The sequence below is a fragment of the Balaenoptera acutorostrata genome, chromosome 8 (assembly GCF_949987535.1).
Source record: "Balaenoptera acutorostrata chromosome 8, mBalAcu1.1, whole genome shotgun sequence".
Taxonomy (NCBI): domain Eukaryota; kingdom Metazoa; phylum Chordata; class Mammalia; order Artiodactyla; family Balaenopteridae; genus Balaenoptera; species Balaenoptera acutorostrata.
Window position 1 is genome coordinate 30,425,545 of NC_080071.1, and position 14,860 is coordinate 30,440,404.

The 14,860-nt window shown below is 40.3% G+C and overlaps 1 protein-coding gene across 2 annotated transcripts in view; it reads right to left on the reverse strand.

Moving 5' to 3' along the window:
- ABCB11 (ATP binding cassette subfamily B member 11) overlaps window positions 1-14,860 on the reverse strand; it is a 94,645-nt gene that overhangs the window by 51,422 nt on the left and 28,363 nt on the right. For both annotated transcript variants that reach the window (XM_007183231.2, XM_057551808.1), the window contains exons 8-10: window positions 10,771-10,942; window positions 7,623-7,747; window positions 6,215-6,389 (exon numbers count right to left, since the gene is read on the reverse strand). In XM_007183231.2, coding sequence (XP_007183293.2) covers window positions 6,215-6,389; window positions 7,623-7,747; window positions 10,771-10,942 — 472 coding nt within the window. The remainder of the gene's footprint in view (window positions 1-6,214; window positions 6,390-7,622; window positions 7,748-10,770; window positions 10,943-14,860) is intronic.

The following is a 14,860-nucleotide window of genomic DNA, read 5'->3' on the forward strand; positions in this document are numbered from 1 at the left end:
CAGGAAGAGGTCTAAGCAAGGCAGCATATAGACACTGAGTGGGTTAGAGTAGTGATAACGATAATTGATTCATTATATAAACAGCCTTATAATGTTAAAGACTTCTGGTTAAAGGATTGTTGAAATGATAAAGACACTGTGATTAGCTTGATTGTCCTAGAGACTGGTACATGCAAAATATGCCTACTACTACTGCTACTGCTATATTCCTGCTACTAGTGAACTAGTTTTAGGATAACTACTGCTATACTACTACTAGCAATAATAGTAAGGTATGTGTTTAAGTGCTCTACTCGTATTACTTCATTTAATCCTTACAATAGAAGAGGAAACAGAGGTGTATGGAGGCTGCCTAACTTACCCAATGTCTCAATGTGTATTAAGGGGTAGAGCATTATTTGAATCCAGGCTCTTGATTGACATTTTGTCCAGCTCCCAGGCTCATCTACTGCTGCTGCACACAAGTGGAGTGGCCAGGTTCCTGTGCAGAGCTGGGGAAGCTCTTCTTTGACTCACCAACCTGGCCATCTCATTAAGTTAGGGGAAGGCTACCTGATCATGATCAGATGTTCCTACGCAACAGCACTCTGTTTTGTTTGTTTGTTTGTTTTTTAACATCTTTATTGGAGTATAATTGCTTTACAATGGTGTGTTAGTTTCTGCTTTATAACAAAGTGAGTCAGTTATACACATACATATGTTCCCATATCTCTTCCCTCTTGCGTCTCCCTCCCTCTCACCCTCCCTATCCCACCCCTCTAGGTGTTCACAAACCACCGAGCTGATCTCCCTGTGCTATGCGGCTGCTTCCCACTAGCTATCTATTTTACGTTTGGTAGTGTATATATGTCCATGTCACTCTCTCACTTTGTCACAGCTTACCCTTTCCCCTCCCCATATCCTCAAGTCCATTCTCTAGTAGGTCAGCACTCTGTTTTTAATCAGTGCTGTTTATAAAGAGGCAAAGAGGTAATTCCTCACGTTGGCCTCTAGGAGAAGCACAAGACTTCACCCTTTCAACCAAAGAATGAGCTTTAGTCACGTGACTCACATGGAGGCTGTTTCGTTGGCCACCATCTATTGAGGACTGGAGTTATTTTCTGAGGTAAAATAAAGGTTGGCACCTGCATGAATGTAGTGTTTTTCGGGTAATCGAACGAACCTAGTCTGTGGTGGTTTCATGAGCTGGATTCTTCCCATGGGTTATAGCACATCAGGGCAAAATACCTGAGTCCCTCCCCATTCTCTTTCTCCCTTATGGCTGGACCATGGGGCTTCTCAAAGCCAGTCAGGCATCTCCTCCCTCTCAGTAACTTCTCTATTCCATATATCCGGATGCTGTGGGCCAGCCCCTTCTTGCCTTCTCCCTGAATTCCCTATTCTATGCATGGGGACAAACATTCTCTCTTCATCTGTCCTTCATCTGTCCTAATCTGTCCTTTTCCTTAATTATGGCAGGTACTTCCTCCCATTGGCAGATTACTTACTCTCTCAAGCCCCAGTAGTTCATTATTTGTAACACAGGGATAATGATTGCCTATACCTCAAGGGGTTGTTATGAGAAGTAAATGATAATGTGTGTAAAGGTGATTAATCCAATGTCAGCCACATAAATAATAGTGATGATGATGATGAAAGAAGTGAGATTCCACACTTAGGAAGTGAGAAGATGAACAGACAGAACAGTACTTGTGGTCTAATTTGTGTTAAGACCACCGTCATTAGAGGTCTTTCTAACTGAGCAAAAGAAGCCTTCCACATGTCCTCGTTCAAGGGTCAGTAAACACTTTCCATAAAGGGCCAGTTAGTAAAGATTTTAGGCTTTTTAGGCCATATGGGCTGAAGCAATTATTCAACTCAATTCCTTGACTATGTAGTACAAAAGCAGTCATAGATGGTAGGAAATGAATGACTGTGGCTATGTTCCAATAAAACTTTATTTACAAAAACGGGCCACAGTCTGGATTTGACTTGTGGGCCATGGTTTGCTGATTCTAGACCAACTCACTAGTGGCCTGAACTGAAGTTTGGAGTCAAACCCTTGCTCAGCTTGGCTTTGCAAACACTACCTCAAGCGAACATCTCTCTCGGGGTCCTCAGGGAAAGAGGGAGTGAGACAGACAGAGGTACATATCCTAATACCATCGCAGTAGCTAGCACACATCATTTCTCACCCCAAATATCTCACTCTTCAGCCCTGTGGACTGTGGTGTGGGAAGAGGGAGGGCAAAAGAGACCTCTGGGGAATAATTTATCTGTGGGTGTGCTGTGCTGGAGAAAAGGGGATCTGTTATAGAAAATAAACTTATGGTCACCAAATGGGAAAGGGGGGAGGGATAAATTAGGAGTTTGGGATTAATGGATACACATTACACATTACTATATATAAAATAGATAAACAACAAGGTCCTACTATATAGCACAGGGAATTATATTCAATATCTTGTAATAACCTATAATGGAAAAGAATCTGAAAAAGTATATATATATATATATATATATATATATATATATATACATGGAACTGAGTCAGTTTGCTCTACACCTGAAACTATCACAACATTGTAAATCAACTAGAGTTCAATTAAATAAGTAAATAAATAAATTAAATAAAAAGGGATCTGTGGCCCCTTGGAAGAGATTCAGAAACAGGAAAACAGAATTTAATGAGTCAAGCCTCAGAGTCACAGAGATCTGAGCTCAAATCCCACCCTGTGCTATCTCGCATATATTTCTCAACCTCATGGCTCCATTTCATTTTTAACTGGTAGCATAATTACAGAATGGCATCAATTACAGAATGAAGTTGTGAGTATTACACATGGTAATTATATTAAATACTTCACTCAGTGCTTGACACCTTGTATACACTGAATAATGTTCCTCTCTATAACTGCTGTTACTTTTTTATTATCGAGTCCTGAAACTTAAGAGGGGCATGAAAGAGCAGCCATCAGCACCATTCAGTTCCCTTTCATCTTTTTTTCGTAATAGATCATACAGTATGTTTTTTGTCCATGTACAAGTGATACTAATTACAGTCATTTATGTGAAATACTTACCACTTATGCCCAATTACCGTGCAGCCAATAATGATTTTGTGCATCACAAAATGTGTTAGATTAACCTAATTGTTAATTAGTTTAATGTATTAAAAACACTCAACTCAGCTTATGCAAACTCAGCCTTTATAGTTTGTTGCTCAGAGCATGGCCAAAAAAGTGCATGCACGCTCAAGAGAAAGAGAGAGAGAGGGAGAGAGAGAACAAGAAAGGGAATGCTTACCAATGATTATACTGTTAAAGAATGTCTCTCATCTTCCCAAAGAAAAGTTTCTTAAGATGTAAGTGGAGGCTTGCAGGGAAAAGTTTAGGAAAAGGTGGTGAGGTTAGTTATTGATGATTAAAATGTTAGAGACACATAGTATGCCATGTCTGCACATAGTAAGTACTCAAGAAATATCAGTTGAGAGAAGGAATTATTTACAGAAGGTATAGAGTAGCCTATAATCCAACAGACAGGAAACTTGAAGGTGAGAACTTGTTAAATGAGTTAAACAAGGATGCCGTTAGACCAAGGTGGCTTTAATGCCACCTAATGTAGCAGCCTACATAAGCGATCAGAACCTAAGCCTGCATGCCTCAAGGCTAAGAAATCAAAACCTAAGGACAACCAATCACGAACAGCCAATTAGGCTTTCCCCAATAAGGCAACTACTTAAGCTACAGTCGATCAAATAATTTCTGTGCTTTGCTTCCTCCTCTTCTCTATAAAAGTCTTTCCCCTAGCTTTTATTAATAGACCCCCTCTAACCACTTCTGGTTTGGTGTGCCCAATAGGAGTTATTTTTTCTCAAACAAACTTTTAAAAATTTTAATATGCCTCAGTTTATCTTTCAACAGAACCATAAAATTGGATCTTCACTGGAGAGAGTTACCAAGGGTAACTCAGTGGAAATTCAGTGGTTCCAACTGAAATTGTGTACTTTCAATTTACCATTTTTTCATTTTTCCCTCTGAACTGTTATTTGTGCACACTTCTGTCCCCTCCTTGCAGGCAAGGAATCAAAAGAAGGATGTCTTTTCTCAGTGCATATCTTTCCGCAGAGCGAGCAGATACAAGCTGCTGAGACTAAAGTCAACTACTGGTATTTCTAGTTTGGTCAAGTTGAAAGTTCTTAAGAATCATTAGGTCAATAAAGACAAAGGACTTTATAGTCAGATTTTAGACCTGCAGTACTTTCACTGGCTTTTCAAATGTGCAAAGCTATATTAAAAGTTATTAAGAAAGTGGTTAAAAAAAAGTGTGAAAAGAAAAAAAGAAAGTGGTTAAATTACGATAATAGTAACACTTTCCATCTATGCTATCCCTTTAAGGTTTACAAAACATTTTAACATGATTTATCATATTTAATTTTTTTAAACAAACTTCAAGTGATGCCAGCTGTTTATCTTTCAAAGAAAAACTGAATTTTAAAAAGTCATTCTTAGTGTATTACCATGCTCTTAATGAAATAAAGTCAGTGCCTTAGAATGATTATGGTCTGACCTCTAATAATCATTTCTATTTGCAAATGAAATTTCTATTCAACTTTCCCTAGAGATTTATTTATATAAAAGCAGTAGGTCTCAAATTGCAGGCTTCTGGCTAGCAAATTTCTGGTGCACAAAATTTTGGTATTTTGCATTATTTAATTGATGCCTGTCCTACCTAGAATCTGGAGCCAAAATATTTGTTTTTAAGAATCTTATATGAAACAACTTCCATGCTTTTTAAATTAATATAATTTATTGAATAATTAACAGACCAAATGGAACATATATTTCATGTTTTACCTCCCTGACCTCATGGAGCTTACTGTGTGAGGGTGGGAAGGGACAGGAACAAATGTAAATAAATGCAAGTGTTCAGATTCATTCAAGGACTCTGAAGGAAAAGTTCAGCAAACCATGCAGGAGAATAAAAGATTGGGGGACTTCCCTGGTGGTGCAGTGGTTAAGAATCCGCCTGCCAATGCAGGGGACACGGGTTCGATCCCTGGTCTGGGAAGATACCACATGCCGCGGAGCAACTAAGCCCGTGTGCCACAACTACTGAGCCTGTGCTCTAGAGCCCGCGAGCCACAACTACTGAGCCCACGTGCCACAACTACTGAAGCCCGCGCGCCTAAAGCCCCTGCTCCGCAACAAGAGAAGCCACCACAGTGAAAAGCCCACTCACCGAAACGAAGAGTAGGCCCTGCTCGCCGCAACTAGAGAAAGCCTGCACACAGCAACGAAGACCCAACGCAGCCACAAATTAATTAATTAATTTAAAAACAAAAAAAAAAGAATAAAAGATTGGATAAGCATGGAAGACCTGACTGGGGAAGTGCCATCCAGTTCGGAATTTGAACAATGACAACAGTCTAACTGTAAGCAGAGGCGCTGTAAGCTAAGGAGGAAAGGTGAGCGGGAGGAAGAGCTTTCCCTGACTCCATCCACACCTGCTATTCACTGTCGAGGTCCCTGTCCTCTGTAGCATATAATACCATCGTCATTACGCATTATGTGATTATTTATTGTTTAGCTTCCCTACTAAACTGTAAATTCCATCAAGGCAAATATCGCATTTCTTTTGCTCACTATTGAATTCTCTACACTTTGTATGAGTCTGGCATATAGTAGATGATCTATAATTAATTCTTGAAAGGACAACTGAAAAGATACTGGAAATTAAAGTAGCCAAGGCATTAGCTATATAGCATGGCTACAGTGCAAGTGAGAAATAAAATATACTTGTCTTACCTGTTCAGTTGAGGATATTATTGGCTTTGTATTTTAGTAACTATGAGTGAGTGTATTTAACAACTATGTCCATTAGCACATATCTTATGCCATTATTAAGCTCAACCACATAAGCTGTTAATTTTTAGCTAGGAGTTCCCTGACTTTCCATTTTCATCTTTTGGACTCAATCAGAAAAATCATTGTTTTACAGCTATAAAATCTTCCGTTGATTGGAAAGCATGAAATCACGAGTCTCAGGAACTCAAATGCTCAGCATCCCTTTACTATAAAAGGCATAAGTATTGCTGTTTCAACAGATGGACTCCATCAAATCGTTGAGGCTTTCCTCCTTCAAACACTAACGGGATAAACAGAATGCCTTCACTGTGGACTTTTCTGAGATACTGGCAGGAAATGTTCTATCTAGGTCATCAAGATGGAAGTACCTGGACAAGGGTTCCTGCTGTATATTCTCCATCATCCAGGACGAGTCTGGAGCCGTACCAGAAGGCCAGAGCGTAACACAAGAAGATGAGACACCACATGAATCCAGTAAAGAATCCCATCACTATTCCTTTTCTAATTCCCCAACGCTGGGCAAACACAAGATTTTTCTCATACCTGTGAAGAGAAAATATTTGAGTCTATTTCAGCACCAGCAATAGCAGCAGCAGCAGTTCAAGTTAAAATGTTTAAAACAGGTCACAATGCAGTGGTTTTAATCAATGATTATAAAATCATTCCAAACACAGAGCAGCTTTAGGGAAAGAAAACAACAATAACACCTGTGTAGTTCCTTAAAATTTGCTTCAACCTGGCAATGACAATGTGTTGACAGGATGATGCCTAACAAAGCCTCATAGTTGATTACTTCTTGGATGAGTACAGTGGGGTAAGCTTTGCCCCAAGAGAAAAGAATTTTCAACACAAATGTTTGACCATGAGGGGTCTAGTATTATTTGTGTTTGAATTCTCTCATTAAGTCACATGACATGAAAGATAATATCTTCCACAGTGGAGGAAATATGCTAATGCAATTTTTTATGAGAAGTAAGGTAACCACTTCACAAACAAAAGAAGCAAAAGAAAAAAAATGAAAAGAGGATAATCAGAGGTTGTAAATCCTATTCTCTTTTTCATTTGGTGAATTTGGTAGCAACTGAGAATGTGATCATACTAGATCTACAACATATGAAATAAAAGTTTAGTTAAGTTCGTGGCTGTTTTATAAAATCAGTACCTGGCACCTGATAAGCACTCAACAAATACTAGATAAATGGAAGAATAAATAAAATCAAAGTTTTGACAACTGTGTTGTTTTGGTCATTTAGGTTTTGATTTCCATTAACAGTTAATCTCCTAGGATGATGGTCTATAATATATCAATGCTAAATTTTATTTGATTAAATGGAAATCTTAGACTTAAAAAGAGCATATAGTACAGTAGCTGAATAAAACACATTGAATAAAAAAGTGCTCAATAAAAATGTGCAAAATTGTATTTTAGATCAGGTAGGCTTTTCCTTAATGTCAGAAGACAGTGTTTTAGACTGGCATGAAGTATGGTGTGTGTACACACCCCCCCATCAGAGTTCGAAACAAATATCCAACCTAAGATGGCTTTCTAAAAGCCACCAACTGCAACATCTTCAAGAACACAGAGCTAAAGGCTTGGGAGTCTTTTGTAGGTGCTTTGACCAATCTAATTGCTTAGCTTAGCTACCTCTTGAACAAAAGCTCCCTCAGGGTACCATAGCAAGGTGAATCTGCCACTTTATACAAAATGGGGAAGATTCAGGATAGTATGCAGATCAACAAAATTCAGGAAAGTGGCAGACATTTCAATTAACTAACCTTTCAACCTCTTTTTTCTCACCACCATAAGCAGCCACTGTTGGAATAGATGAGATGACTTCATCAGCCACTGCCCCTGCTTTGGCATAGGCCCTCAATTCATGGTCTGTAAACTTGGACACACTCTGAAGTCCAAAGGAAAAAAATAAAATGTGAAGACCAGATAATCAGGTAAGTCACTCCGCCATTCACTGATTCATCTAGCAGAGCAAACATGTAGCACAGTTTCATACAAGACTAGATTCCCACTGGAACAGCGTTTACCGAGGAAAGAATTTGGTCCAAGTTTGAGCCATGTTAAGCCTCATCCATGGGTGTTTGGTTGTTGACATATCAAAATGACTCCATTAAAAGTCAGCCTCAACCAAACTTCTCACAGAGTATGTCCTAAATGTGACCACAGTGTTTCAGTCATCATATTAATGACGTTTTCAAGTCAAACCATGTCAGAGTTCATTTCTACTGTCCAAAGGCCATGCCACAGTTTACAGACAAATACCAGATGCAAAGACCAGAGGCCCATGCAGGTGTCATATTCATTAGAATATAGAATAAGGGAGAGGTTCTGAGCATGCAAAGGCATGATGCAGCAGAGGTAATTCCATAGGAGAAAGCTTCAGATAAATATTACACCACTTGACTCAACTGTAGGGACTCAACTAACTAGTTTTGCTTTTTGCAAAAGGAAAGAAAAAGACATTGCACTTAATATTAAAGTTTGTTTTTCTAAAATTGGACCTGGATTGAGTCCTAGTTAGAATCAACCACCAAAGATTTCCCTGGCATAGATTAAGAAACAACAAGGGGAAAAAGCAAATGTTGTGAAAGATTAACTGACTCAGAAACCTAAAAATATATATAGTATCCAGACTAAGGGAGTTTATCTTCCAAGTTTTTCTGAACTTTTAGCAGCAAAACCCTTATCAAACAAAATCTTAGACAGAAGTTTAACATATAAGATAAGTAAAAGTGGTATTTTATTACAATATATTTATTTCACAAGTCTACATTTTATAAATCTTGTGAATTGAAAGGCAACAATAAAGGAAAGTAAGGCTATTTTAATCAACATTAAAATTTGACTTTGGGTGGTATGGCAGTTTTTACCACAATCCTCTTCTAATTTACTTCTGAAATATGTAATGAGCATAGTAATGAGAAAATTAAGTAGTTACGAATGTTATCAGTTTTTATTGTAATGGCACATTAAAGAATCTCTTGATACTTCAATTAAACTGATATAGGAACTTAAAAGATGTATATTGGGAAATATCTAACAGTTGTTCATGTTTCCCATCGTAGGTATATAAAAGTCATGCAAAGGCATACAAAACCCACAATCAGTTCTAATATGTCATATTCTAATATGTCATATATTGCCCCCTCCACCTTTTTTTGTCCTGCTTTTGAATTGAGCTTAGTGAAATTGCTCGTATCATTTTACACAAACATGCACACACCTGAAGTCAAGAAGAAACAAATGCAGAGCTACAACATTCCAAATCGGTGACACATTTACAAGAAGTTGAAATATGGACACTGAGACGACAAGAGAAAATGTGCTTTGAGCCTATTTGAAATCAAGTTAACCAGTTTATGTTGTTGGTCTCCAACATGTTAAGACATGACATATGATCCATTTGAGTGTGAATATTAATCTTTTGTGGGCTTGAAGAAAGAGATTAAAGTTTTTTTGGAGGGAAAAAAATGCTGAATCAAATGTTTGCAGACTCCCCAGTGACCCTCTGTGGAAGTTGAGGTTTCCCTGGAGTGCAGCTGGAAAGCATTTGGTAGGAAAGACTGTTGTAAAACTTGCATGATTTGGTGGATTGGGAAAAAAATAAAAGCTAATATCTCTTTAGTAATTAATTCTGTGCCAGATGCCATGCTAAGTGCATAACATGGATAATGCTTTGAGTCATCACAATGACTTTGGGAGGTACTAACCTTATTTTAAAGATGAGGAAACTGACATTTTTGACAAGTTGAACATATCTTTCTTTTTTTTTTTTTTAACATCTTTATTGGAGTATAATTGCTTTACAATGGTGTGTTAGTTTCTGCTTTATAACAAAGTGAATCAGTTATACATATACATATGTTCCCATATCTCTTCCCTCTTGCATCTCCCTCCCTCCCACCCTCCCGAACATATCTTTCTTGAGCCAGGTGGTAGAGCCATGTGGTGACCTAGTTAAGTGGAATGAGCTCTTTGCTATTGTCACTCTGTATTACCTGGGAAACGTTTGAGTAATACAGCCAGTGGAGTGTAGAGAGTATTTTGCTAGAAAATACAGTCATGCAGATCGGTACTTGTTGCTCAATGATGTGAATGTGTGTGCAGCTTTTCACTTAAATTCTATTCTCATTTACAGCAAATTATTAGTGTGCCTGATCCCATGACCTGTTATCTAATGTGGCTGCTCTAAAAGTAAAATAGAATAATTTCTCAATCCTTGGGAGTATTTTTTAACTGGGATGACCCCAAATTCCTACTCCTCTGCTTTTCCTTGGCCTGCATACCTGGGGAATGGAAACTGTGACTGGGATACTTCTCTGAATGGGTCAGATAACCCTCTCTCTGAAACTGATTAGATGGAATGGAGAACACATTGCAATTGCAGAAATCTCTTTTATTTGTTGGGCCTTTCTGAGGGGAGCATCTGAACTTGGGAGACCACGGGAAGCCACAGGCACACTGCAGAGTGAGTGGGGATTTAGAATCAGGCTTCCTTGAATTTGAATCCTATTCTGTCATTCACTGGCTGTGCAGTTCCAGACAAGTCCCTTTACCTCTCTGAGCCTCCATTTCTTATATTTAAAATGGCATTAATACTTTATAAGATTGTTGTAAAATTAGAGATCATGTCCTTGAGGCTCCTAACAGTGCCTGGCAAAATAGTAAATATTCAATTAATGTAGCTGTTATTGTTATTAATATGATAATATTTGTGTTATTAAAACATTATTAATCCCTAATCTAATAATGGAATGTTATTTGATACTGAGTAATAATCAAACAATAAATCAAAATGATCAAAATGATGTTGACTAAATATACTCAAGAGAAGGGAATCAAGCTTCACATTTCTGGCTGTTTCTCAGTGCAAAAGTCTTCCCATGGAGAGAAGTGAGAAGACATTCTTACCAGACCAATGATGGCTGCTCCAATCCCAATGAGAGGGCTGACAGAGATAATAACCAAGGTCAGTTTCCAACCCCGGTAAAATCCCAGCAGGAACCCACAGACGCTCGTGGTCATGCGCTGAATGAAAATGGCCATTTGGTCGGCAATGGCATCATTGATTTTGTTAATATCACTAGAAACAAGAGAGGCTTTGGTCACTAAAACTGAATTTGGTCGATTCAATTCAATCTTGCTGAGAAAGTACAATCTTTCCTTTCTAAACACTCCTATTTCTGTACCCCATTGCCCTTGGGAAACTTAATAGCTTCTCACATCTTGGAAATTTTGCTGCAGCTTGGGAGGGCAGCAAGCCTCTCCCCTCAGAGCCAAGGGAGTGTGCCCTTAATCCAGTTTTCCTGACTGGTGTTCATTCAACATGGGCAAAGACTTTTGGAAACCCTCTTGTCTCTTTCTTTCTTAAAGCTAATATCCTTGGTTTGTCCTAAACAGCCCTTCTTTCCTTTATACCTGCTAAATCTTTTCAGCCTCAAGGTTCTACTCACATACCACCTATTTCATAAAAATTTATATAATCCCCCAGGGAGAAGTAATATCTTCTTTCCTGTGTTTCCATAGCAATGTAATTAATCTGTATACATGTGTATATAATTATTGCTTTCTGCTTATAGGCAGTATAGAATTGTGGTTAACAGCACAGACTCTGGAGTCAGACTCCGAATTTAAACACAAGCTCTTCTTGGGCAAGTTACTTAGCCTTTCTGTGTCTCAGTTTCCTCATCTATAAAATGCAGATAAAAACAGAACCTACCTCAGTCGGTAGCAGTGAGGATTAGTTAATACACGTAAAGTATTGGGTTGGCCCAAAAGTTCGTTCGGGTTTTTCTGTAACATATGGAAAATCCGAACGAACTTTTGGGCCAACCCAATATGTAGACCAGTGCCTAGCATATAGTAAGCAATCAATGTATGTTAGCTCTGATTATTTGCTTGAACCCTTTATCCCTCCTACTAGGCTGAAAGTTCCTTGAGATCAGGAGTTCTGTGGTATATCTTTATGCCTTGCATAGGGTAAGTGCTCCAGAGTATTGGTTGACTATAATTACATTAAATTCATATTCCTGTGAACATTCCCATAATCTCTTGTCCAGATGGAGCAAACAAGACTCAGGACTTGATAGCAAAAAAGGACCTTAGACATTACAGCGAGATTACACAATTGTATTCTAGCAAGGTTAAGTATCTGTTCAAGGTCAAAGTAAGTAAAGGGCAGAATGAGTGCTGGAGTCTAGGGGCCCCCAACATTCAGTCTGCTTTTATCTTCACTACACTACCCACTAACTGTCTTTCATGGGACCTCAAACTTAAATTCAACACGATTCAATGATTCTCATTACTCAGGGCTCATTCAAAAATTATGGGCGGGGGGGGGGCACTATTAATGACCCAAACTAGTATTTAGGTGTAAACTGGATTTAAATCTAGTTTTTCAGTTTGAATCTTTCTCAAACTATTTTGAATTTTTTGTTTGTTTTTGTCATTATATGTGGAAATTATGTCAACAGACAAAGCAAGATAATTCTTTCTAATCATATTGTTTTCCTTATGGGTACATAGATTGTGACATCCCTCAATTTCTTCTTTCAAGATCAAATAACCCTACATCCTTTAAACTCTCTTCTATAATACTTCATTTCTAGTATTTTAGTCCAGGACCTACAAACCAAATTATAGTATCCCGACTTTCAATTTTTAATAGTCATTTTGGAGGAGCTTGAAGATGGCGGAAGAGTAAGACTTGGAGATCACCTTCCTCCCCACAAATACATCAGAAATACATCTACATGTGGAACAGCTCCTACAGAACACCTACTGAACGCTGGCGGAAGACCTCAGACCTCCCGAAAGGCAAGAAACTCCCCCCGTACTTGGGTAGGGCAAAAGAAAAAAGAAATAACAGAGACAAAAGAATAGGGACGGGACCTGCACCTGTGGGAGGGAGCTGTGAAGGAGGAAAGGTTTCCACACACTAGGAAGCCCCTTCGCGGGCGGAGACTGCGGGTGGCAGAGGGGGGGAGCTTCGGAGCCACGGAGGAGAGCGCAGCCACAGGGGTGCGGAGGGCAAAGCGGAGAGGTTCCCGCACGGAGGATTGGTGCCGACCAGCACTCACCAGCCCGAGAGGCTTGTCTGCTCCCCCGCCGGGGCGGGCGGGGCTGGGAGCTGAGGCTCAGGCTTCGGAGGTCGGATCCCAGGGAGGAGACTGGGGTTGGCTGCATGAAAACAGCCTGAAGGGGGCTAGTGTGCCACAGCTAGCCGGGAGGGAGTCCGGAAAAAGGTCTGGAGCAGCTGAAGAGGCAAGAGGCTTTTTCTTCCCTCTCTGTTTCCTGGTGCGCGAGGAGAGGGGATTCAGAGCGCCGCTTAAAGGAGCTCCAGAGTCGGCACAAGCCGCGGCTATCAGCACGGACCCCAGAGACGGGCGTGAGACGCTGGGGCTGCTGCTGCCGCCACCAAGAAGCCTGTGTGCGAGCACAGGTCACTCTCCACACCGCCCCTCCCGGGAGCCGGTGCAGCCCGCCACGGCCAGGGTCCCGTGATCCAGGGACAACTTCCCCGGGAGAATGCACGGCGCGCCTCAGGCTGCTGCAACGTCACGCCGGCCTCGGCTGCCGCAGGCTCGCCCCGCCTCCTCCGTACCGCTCCCTCCCCGTGGCCTGAGTGAACCAGAGCCCCCGGAAGCAGCTGCCCCTTTAACCCTGTCCTGTCTGGGCGGGGAACAGACGCTCTCAGGTGACCTACACACAGAGGCAGGTCCAAATCCAAAGCTGAACCCCGGGAGCTGTGGGAACAAAGAAGAGAAAGGGAAATTTCTCCCAGCAGCCTCAGGAGCAGCGGATTAAATCTCCACAATCAACTTGATGTACCTGCATCTGTGGAATACCTGAGTAAACAATGAATCATCCCAAATTGAGGAGGTGGACTTGGGGAGCAATGATATATATATATTTTCCCCTTTTTCTCTTTTTCCATGTGGATGACAGGCTCTTGGTGCTCTAGCCAGGCGTCAGGGCTGTGCCTCTGAGGTGGGAGAGCCAAGTTCAGGATGCTGGTCCACAAGAGACTTTCCAACTCCATGTAATATCAAATGGCAAAAATCTCCCAGAGATCTCCATCTCAACGCCAAAACCCAGCTCCACTCAATGACGAGCAAGCTACAGTGCTGGACACCCTATGCCAAACAACTACCAAGACAGGAACACAGCCCCATCCATTAGCAGAGAGGCTGCCTAAAATCATAATAAGGCCACAGACACCCCAAAACACACCACCAGACATGGACCTGCCCACCAGAAAGACAAGATCCAGCCTCATCCACCAGAACACAGGCACTAGTTCCCTCCACCAGGAAACCTACACAACCCACTAAACCAACCTTACCCACTGGGGACAGACACCAAAAACAACGGGAACTACAAACCTGCAGCCTGAGAAAAGGAGACCCCAAACACAGTAAGTAAAGCAAAATGAGAAGACAGAGAAACACACAGCAGATGAAGGAGCAAGGCAAAAACCCACCAGACCTAACAAATGAAGAGGAAATAGGTAGTCTACCTGAAAAAGAATTCAGAATAATGATAGTAAAGATGATCCAAAATCTTGGAAATAGAATGGAGAAAATACAAAAAACTTTTAACAAGGACCTAGAAGAACTAAAGAGCAAACAAACAGTCATAAACAACACAATCAATGAAATTTAAAATTCTCTAGAAGGGATCAATAGCAGAATAACTGAGGCAGAAGAATGGATAAGTGACCTGGAAGATAAAATAGTGGAAATAACTACCTCAGACCAGAATAAAGAAAAAAGAATGAAAACAATTGAGAACAGTCTCAGAGACCTCTGGGACAATATTAAATGCACCACCATTCGGATTATAGGGGTCCCAGAAGAAGAAGAGAAAAAGAAAAGGACTGAGAAAATATTTGAAGAGATTATAGTTGAAAACTTCCCCAATATGGGAAAGGAAATAGTCAATCAAGTCCAGGTAGCACAGAGAGTCCCATACAGGATAAATGCAAGGAGAAACATATATT